This window comes from Phocoena phocoena, chromosome 4, assembly GCF_963924675.1.
Source record: "Phocoena phocoena chromosome 4, mPhoPho1.1, whole genome shotgun sequence".
NCBI classification, from domain to species: domain Eukaryota; kingdom Metazoa; phylum Chordata; class Mammalia; order Artiodactyla; family Phocoenidae; genus Phocoena; species Phocoena phocoena.
The window spans coordinates 30,791,363-30,814,477 of record NC_089222.1 but is presented as its reverse complement, the minus strand read 5'-3'; the positions used below and the strand labels follow the sequence as shown (position 1 = coordinate 30,814,477).

The window sequence follows — 23,115 nt, the reverse complement described above, 5'->3', positions numbered from 1 at the left end:
AGTTTTTTAAGGAACCTCCATACTATTCTCCATAGTGGCTGAACCAATTCACATTCCCACCAGCAGTGCAAGAGTGTTCCCTTTTCTCCACACCCTCTCCAGCATTTATTGTTTCTAGATTTTTTGATGATGGCCATTCTGACTTGTGTGAGATGATATCTCATTGTAGTTTTGATTTGCATTTCTCTAATGATTAATGATGTTGAGCATTCTTTGATATGTTTGTTGGCATTCTGTATATCTTCTTTGGAGAAATGTCTATTTAGGTCTTCTGCCCATTTTTGGATTGGGTTGTTTGTTTTTTTGTTATTGAGCTGCATGAGCTGCTTGTAAATTTTGGAGATTAATCCTTTGTCAGTTGCTTCATTTGCAACTATTTTCTCCCATTCTGAGGGTTGTCTTTTGGTCTTGATTATGGTTTCCTTTGCTGTGCAAAAGCTTTGAAGTTTCATTAGGTCCCATTTGTTTATTTTTGTTTTTATTTCCATTACTCTAGGAGGTGGGTCAGAAAGGATCTTGCTGTGATTTATGTCATAGAGTGTTCTGCCTATGTTTTCCTCTAAGAGTTTGATAGTTTCTGGCCTTACATTTAGGTCTTTAATCCATTTTGAGCTTATTTTTGTGTATGGTGTTAGGGAGTGATCTAATCTCATACTTTTACATGTACCTGTCCAGTTTTCCCAGCACCATTTATTGAAGAGGCTGTCCTTTCTCCACTGTACATTCCTGCCTCCTTTATCAAAGATAAGGTGTCCATATGTGTGTGGGTTTATCTCTGGGCTTTCTATCCTGTTCCATTGATCTATCTTTCTGTTTTTGTGCCAGTACCATACTGTCTTGATTACTGTAGCTTTGTAGTATAGTCTGAAGTCAGGGAGCCTGATTCCTCCAGCTCCTTTTTTCGTTCTCAAGATTGCTTTGGCTATTCGGGGTCTTTTGTGTTTCCATACAAATTGCGAGATTTTTTGTTCTAGTTCTGTGAAAAATGCCAGTTGTAGTTTGATAGGGATTGCATTGAATCTGTAGATTGCTTTGGGTAGTAGAGTCATTTTCACAATGTTGATTCTTCCCATCTAAGAACATGGTATATCTCTCCATCTATTTGTATCATCTTTAATTTCTTTCATCAGTGTCTTATAATTTTCTGCATACAGGTCTTTCGTCTCCTTAGGTAGGTTTATTCCTAGATATTTTATTCTTTTTGTTGCAGTGGTAAATGGGAGTGTTTTCTTGATTTCACTTTCAGATTTTTCATCATTAGTATATAGGAATGCCAGAGATTTCTGTGCATTAATTTTGTATCCTGCTACTTTACCAAATTCATTGATTAGCTCTAGTAGTTTTCTGGTAGCATCTTTAGGATTCTCTATGTATAGTATCATGTCATCTGCAAACAGTGACAGCTTTACTTCTTCTTTTCCGATTTGGATGCCTTTTATTTCCTTTTCTTCTCTGATTGCTGTGGCTAAAACTTCCAAAACTATGTTGAATAAGAGTGGTGAGAGTGGGCAACCTTGTCTTGTTCCTGATCTTAGTGGAAATGCTTTCAGTTTTTCACCATTGAGGATGATGTTTGCTGTGGGCTTGTCATATATGGCCTTTATTATGTTGAGGAAAGTTCCCTCTATGCCTACTTTCTGGAGGGTTTTTATCATAAATGGGTGTTGAATTTTGTCGAAAGCTTTCTCTGCATCTATTGAGATGATCATATGGTTTTTCTCCTTCAATTTGTTAATATGGTTTATCACATTGATAGATTTGCGCATATTGAAGAATCCTTGCATTCCTGGAATAAACCCCACTTGATCATGGTGTATGATCCTTTTAATGTGCTGTTGGATTCTGTTTGCTAGTATTTTGTTGAGGATTTTTGCATCTATGTTCATCAGTGATATTGGCCTGTAGTTTTCTTTCTTTGTGACATCCTTGTCTGGTTTTGGTATCAAGGTGATGGTGGCCTCGTAGAAGGAATTTGGGAGTGTTCCTCCCTCTGCTATATTTTGGAAGAGTTCGAGAAGGATAGGTGTTAGCTCTTCTCTAAACGTTTGATAGAATTCACCTGTGAAGCCGTCTGGTCCTGGGCTTTTGTTTGTTGGAAGATTTTTAATCACAGTTTCAATTTCAGTGCTTGTGATTGGTCTGTTCATATTTTCTATTTCTTCCTGATTCAGTCTTGGCAGGTTGTGCATTTCTAAGAATTTGTCCATTTCTTCCAGATTGTCCATTTTATTGGCATAGAGTTGCTTGTAGTAATCTCTCATGATTTTTTTTATTTCTGCAGTGTCAGTTGTTACTTCTCCTTTTTCATTTCTAATTCTATTGATTTGAGTCTTCTCCCTTTTTTTCTTGATGAGTCTGGCTAGTGGTTTATCTATTTTGTTTATCTTCTCAAAGAACCAGCTTTTAGTTTTATTGATCTTTGCTATCGTTTCCTTCATTTCTTTTTCATTTATTTCTGATCTGATTTTTATGATTTCTTTCCTTCTGCTAGCTTTGGGTTTTTTTTGTTCTTCTTTCTCTAATTGCTTGAGGTGCAAGGTTAGGTTGTTTATTCGAGATGTTTCCTGCTTCTTAAGGTGGGCTTGTATTGCTATAAACTTCCCCCTTAGAACTGCTTTTGCTGCATCCCATAGGTTTTGGGTCGTTGTGTCTCCATTGTCATTTGTTTCTAGGTATTTTTTGATTTCCTCTTTGATTTCTTCAGTGATCACTTCATTATTAAGTAGTGTATTGTTTAGCCTCCATGTGTTTGTATTTTTTACAGATCTTTTCCTGTAATTGATATCTAGTCTCATGGCATTGTGGTCAGAAAAGATACTCGATACAATTTCAGTTTTCTTAAATTTACCAAGGCTTGATTTGTGACCCAAGATATGATCTATCCTGGAGAATGTTCCATGAGCACTTGAGAAAAATGTGTATTCTGTTGTTTTTGGATGGAGTGTCCTATAAATATCAATTAAGTCCATCTTGTTTAATGTATCATTTAAAGCTTGTGTTTCCTTATTTATTTTCATTTTGGATGATCTGTTCATGGGTGGAAGTGGAGTGTTAAAGTCCCCTACTATGAATGTGTTACTGTCGATCTCCCCTTTTATGTCTGTTAGTATTTGCCTTATGTATTGAGGTGCTCCTATGTTGGGTGCATAAATATTTACAATTGCTATATCTTCTTCTTGGATCGATCCCTTGATCATTATGTAGTGTCCTTCTTTGTCTCTTTTAATAGTCCTTATTTTAAAGTCTATTTTGTCTGATATGAGAATTGCTACTCCAGCTTTCTTTTGGTTTCCATTTGCATGGAATATCTTTTTCCATCCCCTTACTTTCAGTCTGTATGTGTCTCTAGGTCTGAAGTGGGTCTCTTGTAGACAGCATATATAAGGGTCTTGTTTTTGTATCCATTCAGCCAATCTGTGTCTTTTGGTGGGAGCATTTAGTCCATTTACATTTAAGGTAATTATCGATATGTATGTTCCTATTCCCATTTTCTATATTGTTTTGGGTTCGTTATTATAGGTCTTTTCCTTCTCTTGTGTTTCTTGTCTAGAGAAGTTCCTTTAGCATTTGTTGTAAAGCTGGTTTGGTGGTGCTGAACTCTCTCAGCTTTTGCTTGTCTGTAAAGGTTTTAATTTCTCCATCAAATCTGAATGAGATCCTTGCTTGGTAGAGTAGTCTTGGTTGCAGGTTTCTCTCCTTCATCACTTTCAGTATGTCCTGCCACTCCCTTCTGGCTTGTAGGGTTTCTGCTGAGAGATCAGCTGTTAACCTTATGGGGATTCCCTTGTGTGTTATTTGTTGTTTTTCCCTTGCTGCTTTTAATATGCTTTCTTCGTATTTAATTTTTGACAGTTTGATTAATATGTGTTTTGGTGTATTTCTCCTTGTATTTATCCTGTATGGGACTCTCTGTGCTTCCTGGACTTGATTAACTATTTCCTTTCCCATATTAGGGAAGTTTTCAACTATAATCTCTTCAAATATTTTCTCAGTCCCTTTCTTTTTCTCTTCTTCTTCTGGAACCCCTATAATTCGAATGTTGGTGCATTTAATGTTGTCCCAGAGGTCTCTGAGACTGTCCTCAGTTCTTTTCATTCTTTTTTCTTTATTCTGCTCTGCAGTAGTTATTTCCACTATTTTATCTTCCAGGTCACTTATCCGTTCTTCTGCCTCAGTTATTCTGCTATTGATCCCATCTAGGGTACTTTTAGTACCTAGAATTAGTAGAAGTATGAGGAAAGAAAGAAGGAAAGGAGGAAAGGAAGGAAGGAAGAAAGAAGCAAAGAAGGAAAGAAAGGAGGGAGGGAGGGAGGGAGGAAGGAAGGAAGGAAGGAAGGAGGGAAAGAAGGAAAAAAGACAAAGAAAGAAGATACAGTAAAAATAAAATAAAGTATAATATAGTTATTGAATTAAAAAATATTTAGAAAAAAAAAAGGGATGGATAGAACCTTAGGACAAATGTTGGAAGCAAAGCTATACAGAGAAAATCTTACACAGAAGCATACACATACACCTTCACAAAAAGAGGTAAAGGGGGAAAAATCATAAATCCTGCTCCCTGAGACCACCTCCTCAATTTGGGGTGATTCGTTGTCTAAAGGAGGGAAGGAAGGAAGGAAAGAAAGAAAGAACGAAGGTAAAGTATAATAAAGTTATTACAATTAAACTTAATTATTAAGAAAAAGAATTTTTTAAAAAAAGTCATGGACGGATAGAGCCCTAGGACAAATGGTGGAAGCAAGAGTATACAGACAAGATCTCACACAGAAGCATACACGTACACATTCACAAAAAGAGGAAAAGGGAAAAAAATCATAGATCTCGCTCCTAAATTCCACCTCTTCAATTTGGGATCATTCCTTGTCTATTCAGGTATTCCACAGATGCAGGGTATATCAAGTTGATTGTGGAGCTTTAATCCGCTGCTTCTGTGGCTGCTGGGAGAGATTTCCCTTTCTCTTCTTTGTTCTCACAGCTCACAGGAGCTCAGCTTTGGATTTGGCCCTGCCTCTGCGTGTAGGTCGCTGGAGGGCGTCTGTTTTTTGCTCAGACAGGACGGGGTTAAAGGAGCCGCTGATTCGGGGGCTCCGGCTCACTCAGGCCGGGGGTGGGGGCGGGGGGGAAGGAGGGGCACTGCGTGCGGGGCGGGCCTGCGGCGGCAGAGGCGGCATGACGTTGCGGCAGAGGCCGGCGTGACGTTGCACCAGCCTGAGGCCCGCCGTGCGTTGTCCCGGAGAAGTTGTCCCTGGATCCCGGGAACCTGGCAGTGGCGGGCTGCACAGGCTCCGCAGAAGAGGGGTGTGGAGAGTGACCTGTGCTCGCACACAGGCCCCTTGGTGGCGGCAGCAGCAGCCTTAGCGTCTCCCGCCCGTCTCTGGGCTCCGCGGTTTTAGCCGCGGCTCGCGCCCGTCTCTGGGGTTCGCGCTTTTAGCCGCGGCTCGCGCCCGTCTCTGGAGTTCCTTTAAGCAGCGCTCTTAAACCCCTCTCCTCGCGCACCAGGAAACAAAGAGGGAAGAAAAAGTCTCTTGCCTCTTCGGCCGGTGCAGGCTTTTCCCCGAACTCCCTCCCGGCTAGTCGTGGTGCACTAACCCCTTCAGGCTATGTTCAAGCCGCCAACCCCAGTCCTCTCCCTGCGCTCCGTCCAAAACCGAAACCCGAGCCTCAGCTCGCAGCCCCGCCCGCCCCGGCGGGTGAGCAGCAAGCCTCTCGGGTTGGTGAGTGCCGGTCGGCACCGATCGTCTGTGCAGGAATCTCCCTGCTTTGCCCTCCACACCCATCGCTGTGCACTACTCCGCGGTCCCGAAACTCCCCCCTCTGCCTCCCGCAGTCTCCGCCCGCGGAGGGGCTTCCTAGTGTGTGGAAACTTTTCCTCCTTCACAGCTCCCTCCCACTGGTGCAGGTGCCGTCCTTATTCTTTTGTCTCTGTTTTTTCTTTTTTTCTTTTGCCCTACCCAGGTACGTGGGGAGTTTCTTGCCTTTTCGGAGGTCTGAGGTCTTCTGCCAGCCTTCAGTAGGTGTTCTGTAGGAGTTGTTCCACGTGTAGATGTATTTCTGGTGTATCCGTGGGGAGGAAGGTGATCTCCGCGTCTTACTCTTCCGCCATCTTCAAGGTCCCCCCAGTAGGAACGCTTTTTAATTTCTGACATTATGGACTTTCCTCCTGGATAAGACCTGTACTATGTTGTTTAGCTCTAAACTACTTTATGAATAAGTATTTTGGTTCATCCTAATAATGCTGTGTTTCTCTGGGTTATACTTGTTTTGTGTGAAGTGTGAATGTGATAGAATTTCTGTGTGGACTCATGTAGTGAGAGTCAGTGAGAGCTGGGACTTCCTTCCCAGTGCCCAACCCCTTTCCAGACACATGGTCAAAATAAGAGAAATGGGCAGTGTGCATTAAAGCCTGGAAAAGACAAAAATCCAGAAGGAGGAAACAGGAAAGAAGAAACAAGAAATCCCCAAGATGAGGATTATCTTATCTCTGAAGTTCCTACATGTGAACGTACTGTAGCCATTGTCACCTTCCATCCTAACTCTGGATAAACTCTGTCCCAGCTAAGGCAGCGTGAGTAGTCTCATACAGTAGCCAAGTAGTGCAGGTGGCTGGGTGGTCCCAGAGTCACATCTGAGACGCAGTTAACCAAAAGGTCATTTGAATGTAGGACTTGTAATCCTTAAAGATGGTACAGGAAGACAAATATTAGATTTGGTGCTTGTGATCTCATTCTTAGTACATGATGATGATGGTGATGATGATGAAGGGAGATGGTGTTTTGTTGTGATTAAGAACAAGAGCTTCAAAATTAATAGACCGATGTTTGAGTGCAGCATTGCCTTTTATTGACTGAATGACCTTGGACAAGTTAACTTAAATTCTCTGTGCTACGGTTTTCTCATCTATAAAATAGGGACGAGAGTACACCATAATAGCTCAATAAATGTCAGCTATTATCATAGGCAAAAATGCTGAGACCACGTTCATTGAAATTATAAGGATCAAGTTTGGAAATTAGGATAAAATTAGTTTTAATGAATTATTGGTTTTCTATTTAAAAGAGGTATTGCTTTACAGGGTGAATGTTTGGATCGTCTATATTTTTAAATTTGTTTTTCTAAACCAAACAATTACATTCATAGCATAAAAGCTGACTGCCTTCTTATTTATTTTTTACAATTTCATGGTATATTACGGTTTTAATCATTTTTAAGGTATGATCATTGTATTGTGGATATGTTAGAAGAAAAAAGAGTTCTTTTAGAGATACTCAATTATTTATGAATGAAATGATATGATGTCAGGGATTTGCTTTAGAATAATTCACTGATGATGACTAATTCACTGTTAAGCGTGGGTGAGGGTATAGATGAAACAAGATCGGCCGTGAGTTGATCATTGCTAAAGCTGGGTTGTTGGGCACATGGAAGTTCATTATATTATTCTCTCAGCTTTTGCGTATGTTTGGAAATTTACAAAATTAAACAATCCCATGTTTACTTCACAGGCAAAAATCTGATATCATACAAGAAGCTTCAAGTGATAGGAGAAAGTAGCCATTTTGCTCTTACTTCCATACCATAACCCCAGGGCAAAAGTGGTTCTTTAAATTGCAAACCAACAGTCATTATGCTGCTGACATATCTATTACTGCTCCTTGAAGGCTCAGCCAAGTATAAAAAATGATAACATTTTCTGTGAAACTTCCACACCCTGTAGCCATTTGCCTTTTATTCTTCTGTGCTCAAATAGAACACCACTGCGTTCCCAAGGGGATACACACTAGATGTTGAATAAATGTTTGCTGAATGAATTAATAGACCATCTATTTTCTCATTTAAGCTCAAACACATTCAATTTGTAATTTCATTGCGTGTCGTTTCCTAGGGGCCATCTACCCTGACAACACCACAGATTTTCAAAAAGCAGACGACAAAGTGCGGCCAGGTGAACAGTGTATGTACATATTGCATGCCAACCCAGAACAAGGTCCTGGTGAGGAAGACAGCAATTGTGTGACCAGGATTTACCATTCCCACATTGATGCTCCAAGAGATATCGCCGCAGGACTCATTGGGCCTTTAATACACTGTAAAAAAGGTACATTTTCTCATTATTATTCACAATAAATGACCAAAGACAGTAGAGAGGGAGGTTTGTTTTTTAAATATACTTTTTTAAAGTCTTATGTGTTATGATTGAGTAGGTAAGGTAGAGAGGCAGTGAGTCTAGAAAAAAAGGAAAGGAAGAGCAGGGAAGGGTAAGGAGAAAAATGGGTACATGGAACAACATTCAGGTTACTGAACGTAAATTCCCAAAATGTTTCCAAGTCTATAAAACCGAAGTGACTGGTTTAGATTTCTGGTTTATTAGGAAAATAAATACAAAAAAAAATTTAAACTATAAATCACATGCTAAAATTCATGCTAAAAATTAAGTTCTACTGAAATAGTAATTTTCACTTCAGATTCTCTGGATAAAGAAGAAGAAAAAAATATTGACAAAGAATTTGTGGTGATGTTTTCTGTTGTGGATGAAAATCTCAGCTGGTACCTAGAAGACAACATTAAGACCTACTGCTCTGAACCAGAGGAGGTTGACAAAGACAATGAAGACTTCCAGGAGAGTAACAGAATGCATTGTAAGATTACATAAGATCTGTTAACTTTATCTTATTTTTCTCAGTCCATTAATTCTGCTACTCTTATTCCCTCACATGAATAAGTAGCGTGTTTCTAATCTATGCCCTTGGTAACAAAGCATATTGGATGTGCAACTTGATATTCAGCTAAACAGGTCCAATCAAAACTCTGAGCCAGGTAAAGTTGGATACATCAAATTGTTTCCAAACCATTATCAATTATGGTTAAATGTATATGCATGTTATATTTGTATATTTTTTATTCTCCCAACTCATTTTAAAAATTATTTGAGGCAGCCTAAAATTGTTAAATTATATTGTAAAGTATTGCACTATAATTAAGAAAATAGTTCAAACCACTAGTTCTAAAAGGTATTTCTTTTACATACATATTGTTCTTCACCACCCGTGCCCCTCCGAAACTTGCATCATTTTTTCCTATATTTTAGTTCACTTTATTTCTTCTAAAAATGTTTTCTTTACTGCCTGGGCTTCTCCTTGATTCTCAGACACAAAATAATGGGGTTAGTAAGATAGTCCATCACTCAGAATGTTTAGCTTCTTAAAAATAACCCTTACTCAGAAACTGAGGACACAAAAATAACTGTACTATCAAAGAAGAAAAATTAACTAATTAACAAAGTATGGATTTTTATTTCCAACTTTTGCTTATTTCTGGCTGAAAGATCCTCTTTCCATATTTTAATCCAGCGTCTGTTATGTGCTAACCAAAATAGGTGTTAGAGACTCAAACTTCTAGTCTGGCTAAGTCTGGTTTGGTATCCCCGTTGCATCTGGTTACCTCTCAATACTTCCCAGAACTGATTTCTATCTTAACTCTAGGACCTCTCAGTTTGAGCAGTGGCCCTTAGTTTCTTTGAAGAATCAGGCTATCCTGCTTTTGACCTCTTAGGTCTTTGTGGCTCTGGTCACTTGTTCCTACTGTCCTTTCCCTGCATTTCTTCTTTCCTCCTTCACATGTCTTCCAATTTTGTCTTTCAACCTTTAAAAAAAAAAAAGCTTCCCTTGTGTTCTTATTACAAAAGCAATTCACATTCACTGTAGAAAATTGGAAAAGTTCTGATAAACAATAACAAAAAGCACTGACATCATCCATACCACCACCAACAACATGATACATGATTGATTCCTAAATAAACTTCAGTGTTTTTTCTATTTACTGTATGTGTGCACATTTATATATATGTATGTATATATGTACACATTTGTATTTACAAATATACACATGAACATACCAAGGTGTAGAGTTTATAACAAAGAGAGCAAATAGATTTCATCTTCAGTGTTGTGTTCATGTGCTAATATTGTGTTGACAAAAATCTTGAGGCTGAATTCAGGTCCAAAATGAAAGAGTACTGTGATTGATTAACAATGTCTGATGTGGGTACAGGAGGGAAGAATAGCAGCATGTGTGCCAGGTATTTTCAATCCCAAACTGATTTTATTTAGAGGTAACTATCAATATCCCAGTCACTAATGTCTGTTAGTCACAGTCTCTGCTCTTGACTTACAGCTGTGAATGGATATGCTTTTGGAAGTCTCCCAGGACTCTCCATGTGTGCTGAGGACAGAGTAAAATGGTATCTTTTTGGTATGGGTAATGAAGTTGATGTGCATGCAGCTTTCTTCCATGGGCAAACGTTGACTAATAAGAACTACCGTGTTGATACAATCAATCTCTTTCCTGCTACCCTCTTTGATGCTTTTATGGTGGCCCAGAACCCTGGAGAATGGATGCTTAGCTGTCAGAATCTAAACCACCTGAAAGGTAAGGCATCTTTACCTGAAATTAGCTGTCAGTTGAGAAAAGAGTCATATCTCAGTTACGCTATTAATGGGGTGATGATTGGAAATCAGAATCTAAAAGCTAAACAACTTTGGAATGATCTGAGCTTTGAACTGGTAACTTAATTTTATTCCTCTGACAGTATGCATCATAATGTAATTTTTTAAAAAGACTGAAAGACTGGAGCATTTATAAAGTAATTAAAAATGGAAAATATGTTAATTTTTGGAAAAGAAAAAATTGGCCCTGATGTATAGTCCTACCCTAAAAGTATAATACTGCATACAGCTTCCCAAATTTGTAAAATACACAATATTTTAAACACCAGAAGATTTGTATATTGTGCTGAAAAGTAGCTTGTTGTGTTTTTCTTGACTTGTTCTATTAAGTATAACCAACTTTGTCCTTTGAGTCCAGCTATTCCTCAGTTTAACAGGCTAAATCTCTCCTCCATCTCTTTAATATAAGGTAATAAAATACCCCCAGTTGTTGAAAAATATTAGTTTGCAGTATTAGTCTTCTGAAGAAAGTAGGTTGAATCTGGGTCTCTGAGTATGTTACTTTGACTTTCAAACATGATCTTATTCATCAAATGTGATCATGGCGGCAGAAGGCACAGCACAGCAGGTGCATACCCATTTTATCTAAGAGAACAATACTAATACGTGTTCATTCTATTCCTCCCCCTCCACTCCACCATATCCCCTAAAATAGGGCAGAGCATCTCTTCATCACTTATCTATTTTTTCTCATGACAGCATTATTTATTTCAATGCTGACTCAATGATAAAATAAAACAGCGAGGAAATTCCCTGGCAGTCTGGTGGTTAGGACTCTGCATTTTCATTGCCAAGGGTGCAGATTCAATTCCTGGTCCAGGAACTAAGATTCCACAAGCCACGTGACATGGCCCCCCCAAAAAAGTGAAATTAAATGGTGAAATTCATTTCTCCCCACACCACTTATCTATTAATGTGTCTTTTTTTTTCTTTCTCATCAAAAGACTTCCCAAGTGAAACCCCACAGAAACTGGTTCCACATTTTTGAAAACACTAGTAGTATCACTTCTCTGTGCCATCTAGAGAATTGATTTTCACTGCTTGAATTTTCCATGAGTGATTTATATACAACTGGTTACTCTAGTTTATAGTATTGTTTCTAGCTATCTATTTCTTCAGTTTCCATCTGTCATTTCACCAGCAGCATTTACAAGGCAATAGGAGAGACAAACATTGGCTTCATTAACCAGTGTCTCCTCCTGTGTGGTTTTTAGCTGGTTTGCAGGCCTTTTTCTGGGTACAAGACTGTAAGAAGCCTTCATCTGAGAACGATATCCATGGCAAACATGTTAGACACTACTACATCGCTGCTGAGGAAATCATCTGGAACTATGCACCCTCCGGCATAGACACCTTCACCAAAGAAAACTTAACAGCACCTGGGAGGTAATTCAGAAAAAAAGATATTATTTCAAAATATGCCTTCCCCCCAAAAAAGTCATAAAAGGCTGATTCAGTGATTAAAATTTTAATTGGTACCTGAAATTGAGTAACTGGACTGCTAAATATTTATTAAGGTTTGGTAGTGAGTCCAAGTTTGAGAAATAGGACTTCTGAGTCCATGAAAAAGAATAGATTTAAAAGTTTTCAAATGCTCAACAAAACTCTCAGAAAACATTGAATACAATTAGATCACTTCATTTGCTTTCCATTTCTGAAAACATAGCATTGTAAAATCCAGCAGAATTAAGTACATTCACAAGGTTGTATAATCACCAGCACGGTCCATTCCCAGAACTTTTTCATCGTTCCAAGCAGAAATGCTGTGTCCACTAAACGAAAACTCCCCATCCCCTGGTAACTTCTATTCTACTTTCTGTCTCTATGAATTTGCCTATTCTAGGCACCTTATGCAAGTAGAATCATGTAGTGTTTGGCTTATTTTATTTAGCATAATGTTTTCAAGGTTCATCCATGTTGTAACATGTATCAGAATTTCATTCCTTTTTAAGGCTGAATAATATTCCACTATTCATATACCATGTTTTATTTATCCATCTATCTGTTGATGGACATCTGGGTTGCTTCTACCTTTCGGCTGTTGTGTATAATGCCACTATGAACACTGGAGTACAAGTATATGTTTAGGTCTCTGCTTTCAGTTCTTTTGGGTATACATCTAGGAGTAGAATTGCTTGACATATGATAATTCTATTTTTAATTTTTTGAGGAACCACCATATGGTTTTCCACAGCAGCTTCACCATTTTACATTCCCACCAGCAATGTACAAGGGTTCTAATTTCTCTTCTAATTGCCAACTTTTATTTTCCATTTTTTAAAAAAATAGCCATCTTAACAGGTGCAAAGAGGTATCTAATTGTGGTTCTGATTTGCACTTCCCTGATGCTTAGTGATTCTGAGCATCTTTTCGTGTTCTTGTTGGCAATTTTGGAGAAATGTCTGTTCAAGTTCTTTGCCCATTTCTTAATTGGGTTATTTGGGGGGTTTTTGTTGTTGTTAAGTTATAAGAGTTCTTTTTATATGCTGGATATTAATCCCTTATCAGATAGATGTGCTTTGCAAGTATTTCCCCTTATTCTGTAGGTTTTCTTTTCATTCTCTTGACAGTGTCCTTTGATGCATACAAGCTACCTTTGGTACATGTCTGATGACTTCCACGGCCCCCCAGCTGTTTTTCCTGCCTCAGTCTTCCTTTCCTACTGTACATTCCTCATAAAACAGCCAAAGCAATCTTTCAAAAATGTCAGTGAGATTATGCCACACCCCTGCTCCAAGTCTCTGCCCAAACATCACCTCTTTAGAGAAGCCTTGTTTGCCACGCATCTACTTGGAAAGGTTAAGTGATTCACTCAATGGCAAAAAACAGGTCAATTGCTGGGCCTGACTCTACCCAAGCCTGTGACTACTGAAGCAGAGATTTAAGTCCCCGCCACACTGACCTTCAGTTGTAATGACTCCCAAAGCTGTATCTCCAGCCCTGAAGGCTCTTATAAATTGCATTATGAACTGCTTAGTGGACACTCCACTTGGATGAGGCTCCTCCAAATCAATATGTCCAAGTCTGAATCCATTGTCTTCCCCACAAATCTGAGTTTCCCTCTCTGCATGAATGGTGTCACCATCCATCCATCGCTCAAGCCCAAAGCCTGAGCACCACCCTTGATTCCCTCCCTCCTTCACTAATCCCTCCTTCTCTCCTCATCAAATGCTGCCTCATTATATCCTAAATATCTCGGAAGGCTGTTTGCTTCTCTCCAACCTCTTTGCTGATACCTCTGAAGTCATCACTACCTCTCATTGAGATTTTAAAAGCAGGTTGCTGACCTGTCTCCCTACCCTGCCTGCTATGCTCCTGCCCTAGTTTATAAGAGATGCCATGCTTGCTGTCTTCTCTGAGCCTTCCCACAGGCTGTTTCCTCTTTGCAAATACCCGCCCCATTCTCTCCACACACATATTCCATCATTTTAACTCTACTTCACCTCTAGATAATTTTAAAGAAACTTTTCCTCTGGAAAGCCTTTGGGGCCTCTCCCATCATTTTCCCCAACCCCAGGAAAAATGTTTCATAACACTCTGTGCTTATTACATGTTATTTTATATATATATATATATATATATTTTTTTTTTTTTTTTTTTTTTTTTTTTGCGGTACGCGGGCCCCTCACTGTTGTGGCCTCTCCCGTTGCGGAGCACAGGCTCCGGATGCGCAGGCCCAGTGGCCATTGCTCACGGGTCCAGCCGCTCTGCGGCATGTGGGATCTTCCCGGACCGGGGCACGAACCCGTGTCCCCTGCATCGGCAGGCAGGCTCTCAACCACTGCGCCACCAGGGGAGCCCTACATGTTATTATATTGATTGATTTGTAGTCTTCTGGGACAGATGTAAAGTCCATGTGGACAGGGACGGGTCCAGCTTGCTTATGGGCATGTCATCAGCATATAACAGGGTTCCTGGTGAAGAGCAGATGTTCCATACGTTTGTCAAATGGGAGAAGAGATGAATGGGGTGGATTTGGCAAGTCAAATGCCTTTCTGAGATTTCATTTTTTCATTTATAAAATGGGGAGAATGGGGAGCCGATGGCAGAGGAGTAGTACGTGGAGCTCACCTCCTCCCAGAAATACATCAAAAATACATCTACATGTGGAACGATTCTCATAGAACATCTACTGAACACCGGCAGAAGACCTCAGACTTCTTTAAGGGCAAGAAAATCTCCACGTACCTGGGTAGGACAAAAGAAAAAAAGAGAGAGAGAGAAAGGACTTGGGACAGGACCTGTGCCCCTGGGAGGGAGCTGTGGAAAAAGAAATGTTCCTACAACCTGGCAAGTCCCCTGACTGGCGGGGAGATCAACCAGGACAGAGGGGGAGCTTTGAAGCCTTGGAGGAGAGCGCAGCAACCAGTTTGCAGAAGGTAAAATGGAGAGAAACCTGCAGGGATGGTTGGTACCTCCACCCTGAGCTCCCCAGCCTGAGACACTCCACCGGTGTGGGTGGGGACTGGTGGCTTTAGCTCAGGCTTTGGAGGTTAGACCTGGGGAGAGGACTGGGGTTGGCTGCGCGAAGACAGCCTGAAGGCAGGGTGCCATTGTTGGGGGTTGCGCGAGGGGAGGGGCAGGACTGCCAAAGGAGCGTCTTCCCCCCCCCACCACCAGCATGCGCTCTCAGGCAACAGGACGCTGCCTACGCGAGCTCCAGGGGTGGGGGCGGGCTGGGCCTCCGTCGCTGAGAGAATCGGGAGCCAATCGCTGCCTCCGTCATCACAGGGCCCGGGAGGGCACGCTGGTCACCACGTCTGCACGCCCTCTATGCAGGGGATAAGGGCCAGCACGTGCTGAGGAAAGAGGTAGAAGGCATCCTAACTAAAAGTGGCCCTCACGCCAGAAAATAGTAAAACCACACAAGCTACGCAGGGATGCTCCCGCATATAAATAACCTTCCAAGACTACGGTAGATAACTGTTTCTCCTAAACTCACAGAGTAAGAGAAATATAAGCAAATGAAGAAGCAGAGGAACCACTCCCAGTTAAAAGACCAAGAGAATTCCCCTGAAGGAACAAACAGTGAAACAGACCTCTTCAGTCTAATAGACACCGAGTTCAAAAAGGAGGTAATGAAAATCCTGAAGCAGTTAAGGAAGACTATTGACAGAAATGCAGATTACTGTAAGCTGGGGAGGATAATACCAACTTTGTTGCATTGTCCTGTGAGTTTCAGACAATAAATGAAACCTTCTGAAGCCTAACATGCAACAAACAAGAGTTACTGTATTTTTGGACATTTCATACTTTATTTAAAAGATTCTATTGCAGGACAATTTATTAACTCTCAGGGGTTGACATGGACCCTCTTGAAATTTTTTTCACTTTGCTTGAAAAAATAAAATCTCTATGCCATGAGTCTCCACCCCTTAACTGAACATCCTTCTATAAGGTGCTTAGTACTATCTGTTCCTCTGAGGAGTATTTGGTAAATAATGGGTAATTTCTAAGCACAGGTCAGAATTTTTGTCTTCAGTTAGTATCCTATGTGACAACCTGGCTCTGTTCTGCTTTCAACTCCAGAATTAAACCTTTTTTCTTTTGGCAGTGATTCAGAGGTATTTTTTGAACATGGTTCAACAAGAATTGGAGGCTCATATAAAAAGCTGGTTTATCGTGAGTACACAGATGCCTCCTTTACGGACCGAAAGGAGAGAGGCCCTGAAGAGGAACATCTTGGCATCCTGGGTGAGTCTGTGCAGAATACATATGACTAATGTACTCTTCCCCTGAGCTACAATCAACCTCAGGAAGAACAGAAGCTTCAGAACCTGTGGCATGATTTCTACGTATAAACTATGGACATGGAAGAGGAATCGTCAATAAAATGCAGCAGCTTTGCCAAATGTAAATTACCCATAGTAAGTCTTCAGCATTAAAAGCCAGGCTGACTTCAAATGATTACTTTTATTTTCTTCAAAGAGGTAAGGGGTTTGTGTGACTTTGTTTAAATAGATGGTAAAGCTATTAGTTTCCGCTTTTAGCCAAATGTACATTCCCTTAGAAATAAAATTCAGCTACTGATGAGGCAGGTTGGGTTTGTTTTTAGAGCCTCCTGCAGGCTGCCCCCAGGCAGAGCCCAGAGACCTGTTTTGCTCAAGCACTTGGGCAGAATAGCAAGTGAGCGGATTCAGACTGTCCTCACTCTTCACCTATTAGCCGTGTTACCTTTGAAAGTACTCAACTCTCTGTGCCTGTTCCCTTTCTGTAAAATGGGAACAGTAATAACAATAGTCCCTACTTCATAAAGCTGTTGTAAGGATTAAATGAGTTAATTCACATAAACAGAAGAGCACATAAGAAGCTCTCAGTAAGTATCATTTTATATGTTACATAAAATATTTTTGTACTCTATTTCTGTGTTTTTGTTCTCTATTTAGTAATAGTATTGATTTTGGTGATGGGAAATCCACAACAGTGGTGTTACTTTTCACAGCCAAGACAATTTAACTTACCCTCTTTGGGTGGTCAAGGTTTATGGCATTCTCCTGAGTCTTTGGACAAATAACACACATCTGGTCCACAGAAAAACAGGGTGAGGAGAGTGTAGATACTCTGAACAGTATTTTATAGACGTATGAAGCTTGTGAACTAACTTGGATAAAAATGGTAACAAATTTCATTACCTGAAGTTAATTTAGAAAGCCCCTCTCATCTTTTTCTGGCCTCCTCATGCCAAATTGATAATGGACTTTTTAAAAACCAAGCTTTCCATTTGCAGCAATGAGCATGTTGCTTCCAGTGGTTCTTGCCAGAGGACAAGGCAAAGAAAACAACTGTCTTACGCATTCTGTATGCTATATATCAGGGAGGATAATAATTCTCTCTTTGTCCCTAGGTCCTGTCATTTCGGCAGAGGTGGGAGACACCATCAGAGTCACCTTCCATAACAAAGGAACATATCCCCTCAGTATTGAACCGATTGGGGTGAGAGTCAATAAAAGCAACGAGGGCACGTACTACAATTCAAGCAGAAGTGAGTACAACACTCTGTAACCAAACAATAATGTTTAATAACCTACTGTGCTGGTCACCCCCAGGGAAATCGTCCTGCAAAAACCAAAGGCAGGAACTTCTGAGGAAACTTCTCATATACCGTTCTCAGAATCATGCCAGGAAGCGAGTAAATCTCTTCCTACCATTTCCAGTATGTTTGTGGAATTCTGTCCTACCTTAATTGGATGATTATTGACAGTGCTGCTAGTAACTGATTTGGATTGCATCAGTTATACATTTCCAGAGTTCTATTTGGGTGATTGTTAAATTTGAAAAATATTCTTGCAATTATAAGATTAGATGTACATTTTAGAATATTTAAAAAATATAAAAAGGTGTAGCCAAAAATATTATCCATAGTTCTATAGACAACCGCTATTATATTTTTGTGTGTCCTCCACTCTTTGATCTGTGTAAATAATAATTACATGTATTTGAGATCATAGAATATAAATATACTTATCACTATAATTTTATACCCAGAGTTCTTAGCACCATAAACATTTTATAAATATAATTTCAGTGATACAAAATATTCCATTACATGAAAGTATTTAGGTATTTTTGTATGTCAAGGCTGACAAATGAAGACCCTATTCTGGGTCTCAGACTTCTTGTATCCTCACGTGGAGGAAGGGGCTAGGGAACTCTGTGGGATCTGTTTTGTCTGGGCACTAATCCCACTCAGAAGGGCTCCACTCTCATGACCAGATTACCTCCTAAACACCACTTCGAACACCATCATATTGCGCCTTAAGATTCCAATATGTGAATTTTGGGGAAACATAAACATTCAGACTATAGCAGGCACCAATCTCAGACAGAGGTTTAGCGGAGACTTCCTGGAGAAAATTATTCCCATTTGTGACCTGACACTGGTAGGATTCCACTCTAATTCATAAAAGGAGCACAGAAGTGGGTTATCCTAGACTAAACGCAGTCTACTCCATGGCTCAAATGATGACATTAGAAAGCATACTTTTACCTCTCCAGTGTGACCTTTCTTACAGGTGCGCCTCCTTCTTCAGCCTCCCATGTGGTACCCGAAGGAACATTCACCTATGAATGGACTGTCCCCAAAGAAGTAGGACCCACTTACAAAGATCCTGTCTGTCTAGCTAAGATGTATTATTCTGCTGTGGATCCCACCAAAGATATATTTACTGGGCTTATCGGGCCAATGAAAATATGTAGGAACGGAAGTTTACTTGCAAATGGGAGACTGGTAAGTCCAATGAGGGAAAATGAAAATGATTTTCCAATCCCTTTGAATTATCATTATTATAAGGAAAATTCTGGGGTTTGAGGCAGTGAGGGTTCCACGCCTAATGTTTATTATAATTTTTACTTAGGCTTATATCTATATCGTGCAGAGATTCTCTGGCTAACGTGATTGTTCCAAGATGAGTTGGAAACAAGATTTTCCAAAGTCTATTATGATACCATTAGACTTCAACACACACATTTTAAAAAATCACCTATTAATAAGTCACTCAACATTCACTAAGGAAATATTGCTTAAAATACTTTTTATGTGGCAGCCTGGATGGGAGGGGAGTTCGGGGGAGAATGGATACATGTATATGTATGGCTGAGTCCCTTTGCTGTGCACCTGAAACTATCACAACATTGTTAATTGGCTATACTCCAATATAAAATAAAGTTAAAAAAATGAAATGGGAAAATGACCCTTTGATCTATAAATAGAAATCCCTAATCCCACCATTGTTTTTAGCTCTAAAATAAATATTTTAATATAAATCTTTAAAGGAGAAACATTCTTTTAAAAATGCATTCAATACAGTTATCACATCTTAAAGCATCATCATAATTCCTTATTATCATCAAATTTCCAATCAATGTTCACATTTTAACTGAACATTTGTCCTTTAATTGTTTCAAGTTTGTTGTGTGGATAGGCACTCAAATAATTACACACATTACAATCAGTTGATATTTTTCTCAAGATATTTTCTTGCGTTTTTCTGTTGCAAAAGTCTTTTATCCTGTAGAAGTTCTCATGTCTAGATTTTACTGATTGCATTCCTGTGGTGTCATTTAACATATTTCTTTCTCTTTTACTCTATTTCCTATAAATCAGTGGCTAGATCTACAAGCTTGATCAGATTCAGGTTAGATTATTTTTATTTTTTGCAATACTACTTCATGTGTGGTACTGGGTACCTCGATCAAGGAGTATATAATGTATACTTGTCTCTCAGTCGGGGATGTTGTCAGCTACTGATAAACATTTCCTAGATTCATAAACTAATCAGGTGTGGAACAATAGTAATATTTGGATTCCATCATTCCTTCTGTGTTTATTAGCTACTATACTTGTATAAACAGAAACGTCTCTTAATGGACTATTTGGTTGCCCTGAGGTACATGTTATACAAGAAAGGAATGACAAATGCTTGACTCTTTCCCTTTATTAACAAGTTTTAGAATTACTAGTTCTCTCCTAGCATACTTCAAAGGTTTTTAATAGTTTATTTTATTTTATTTATTTTGCGGTACGCGGGCCTCTCACTGTTGTGGCCTCTCCCGTTGCGGAGCACACGCTCTGGACGCACAGGCTCAGCGGCCATGGCTCACGGGCCCAGCCGCTCCGCGGCATGTGGGATCTTCCCGGACCGGGGCACGAACCCGTGTCCCCTGCATCGGCAGGCGGACTCTCAACCACTGCGCCACCAGGGAAGCCCTTAATAGTTTATTTTTAAGTACTATTGTAAACGCATGGATTTAAGCATATTTAGTATGCTTCAATTCATTACTATTATACTTATTGATGCTCAAAATGTCCTATTTTTTGCCACTGGGGGACTTGTTCAGGTTGACTTCAGTTTTACATGAACTTAGTAGTTCATGTAAAAGTCAAAGCTTCTTTGACTTCTAGTATAAAAAGCTATTTCAGGTTCATATTGTACATTTTCTGAGCCAGACCTGAAATCAGTCATTTCTCCCAAAACGTCCCGGTTCTTTTCAGTAAGAAATTATTTTTAAAACTACAGTCAGGGCATTAGGGGTGCTCAGTGCTATTGTATTAATCATTGTTCCTAAGCCTTTTCAGTGAGCAGAATTGAAAGAAACGTTTTTTAATAAAATTCATCATGGGTTCATACTGATACTTTCTATTCAAATTCAGGTCTATGGATTTTGTTTGTTTGTTTGTTTGTTTGTTTACTTAACCTCATTGATCTTATATCTGTATCTCCCTTCAACTGCACTGAAAAAGCTGAGTTCTCAATAATACCAGCATGAATATGCACTCATTTCATCCCACAATATAGACACAACAGTCTCAGGATTAGAATTACAACACTACAGCCAACAATATAATTACTGAAAATAGTTTTGCAGCCCTTTTTGTCTTTAGAGTGGATCCCACTAAGGATGTTCAGTCAAATTACAGATTTAAAGTCACTTGGAATAGTTCCTCCCTGTGGAGTTTTGCCACCCACTGGATACACAGGTTTATTTATTTATTTATTTATTTTAATGTATTTATTTTTTATTTTTTAGGGATTGCTTTTTAAACTGTAACATTATTTTATAATTATGTAAAACATTTGCCTGACTCCAACATCGTATCTACAAAAAGAAGCAGATTCAAAGAAATCTAGCGTCTATCTTTTCTTCCCTGTCACCTATCCCCTCACTATAGATAACTTTTTAAAACTTTATTCTTTTATTTATTTTTCACTATTATTTTTATTAACTTTATTTTTTAGAGCACTTTAATGTTTACAGCAAAATTGAGGGTAAAGTTCAGAGATTTCCCATATACCTCTTATTCCCCCACACACACCCTCTCCCAATATCAACATCCCCAACAGAGTAGATCCATGTATCCATCATTACAGTATCATACACAGTATTTTCACTGCCCTAAAAGTCCTCTGTGCTCCATCTATTTATCCCATCCTTCCAACCCCCAACTCCTAGCAAGCCCGGTCTTTTCACTCTCTCCAGAGTTTTGCCTTTTCCAGATTGTCATATAGTTGGAATCATACAATGTATAGCCTTTTCAGATTGGCTTCTTTCACTTAATAATATGCATTTATGTTTCCTCCAAGTCTTTTCATGGCTCAGTACCTTATTTCTTTTCTTTTCTTTCTTTTTTTTTTTTTTTTTGTGGTATGCGGGCCTCTCACTGTTGTGGCCTCTCCCGTTGTGGAGCACAGGCTCCGGACGCACAGGCTCAGCGGCCATGGCTTACGGGCCTAGCCGCTCTGTGGCATGTGGTATCTTCCCAGACCGGGGCACGAACCCATGTCCCCTGCATCGGCAGGCGGACTCTCAACCACTGTGCCACCAGGGAAGCCCAGCTTATTTCTTTTTAACGATGAATAATACTCCATTGTCTGGACGTACTACAGTTTATCCATTCACCTACTGAAGAACATCTTGATTACTTCCAAGTTTTGGCAATTATGAATAAAGCTGCTTTATGAATAAACATCCATATGAAGGTTTTTGTGTAGACATAAGTTTTCATTTCCTTTGGGGAAATACCAAGGAACCCAATTGCTGGATTATATGGTAAGAGTATGTTTAGTTTAAAAAAAAAAAAAAACCTGCCAAACTCTCTTCCTAAGTGGCTGTACCATTTTGCATTCCCACCAGAAGTGAATGTTAGAGTTCCCATTGCTCCATATTCTTGCTAGAATTTGTTGTTGTCATGTTCCAGATTTTGGCCATTCTAATAAGTGTGTAGTGGTATCTCATTGGTGTTTTAATGACATGTGACATAGAGCATCTTTTCAAATGCTTGTTTGCCATCTGTACATTTGTCTGTTAAGGTCTTTCGCCCATTTGTTAATTGGGTTGTTTTCTTAATGTTGAGTTTTAAGGGTTCTTTTTATGTTTTGATAAACAGTCTTTTATCAGGTGTATCCTTTGCGAATATTTTTCTCCCAGTCTGTGGCTTGTCTTCTCATTCTCTTGACAATATTTTCTTCAGAGCATAAAATTTAATAAAATCCAGTTTATCAATTCTTTCTTTCATAGATTGTGCCCTTGGTGTTGTGTCTAAAAAGCTATTGCCATATCCAAAGTCATCTAGACTTTCTCCTATGTTATCTTCTAGGAGTTTTACAGTTTTGCACTTTACATTTAGGTCTATGAGCCGTTTTGAGTTAATTTTTGTGAAGAGTGTAAGGTCTATGTCTAGATTCATTTTTTTGCATGTGGATATCCATCTGTTATAGCACCATTTATTGAAAAGACTATCTTAGCTCCTTTGTCAGAGATCAGTTAACTAAATTTATGTGCCTGTTTCTTCGTTCTCTATTCTTTTGATCTATTCTTTCACCAATACCACACTGTCTTGATTACTGGAGTGTTATAGTAAGGTTTGAAGTTGGGGAGTGTCAGTCCTCCAACTTCATTTTTCTTCAATATTATGTTGGCTATTTTGGGCCTTCTGCCTCTCCAGGTAAACTTTAGAATCAGTCTGTAGACATCCACAAATAATTTGCTAGGATTTTGATTCAGATTGCATTGAATTTATAGATCAAGTTGGGAAGAACTAAAACTTGGCAGTATTGAGTCTTCCTATCCATGAACATTTATTTAGTTCTTTAATTTCATTCAGCAGAGTTTTTAG

At 39.3% G+C, this 23,115-nt stretch overlaps 1 protein-coding gene across 1 annotated transcript in view; it reads left to right on the top strand.

Annotated features, from left to right (window-relative positions):
• Positions 1 to 23,115, top strand: part of CP (ceruloplasmin) — a 62,872-nt gene that overhangs the window by 10,662 nt on the left and 29,095 nt on the right. The window contains exons 3-9 of the mRNA XM_065875802.1: positions 7,883 to 8,095; positions 8,463 to 8,636; positions 10,171 to 10,425; positions 11,717 to 11,888; positions 16,057 to 16,196; positions 17,347 to 17,484; positions 18,515 to 18,729. Coding sequence (XP_065731874.1) covers positions 7,883 to 8,095; positions 8,463 to 8,636; positions 10,171 to 10,425; positions 11,717 to 11,888; positions 16,057 to 16,196; positions 17,347 to 17,484; positions 18,515 to 18,729 — 1,307 coding nt within the window. The remainder of the gene's footprint in view (positions 1 to 7,882; positions 8,096 to 8,462; positions 8,637 to 10,170; positions 10,426 to 11,716; positions 11,889 to 16,056; positions 16,197 to 17,346; positions 17,485 to 18,514; positions 18,730 to 23,115) is intronic.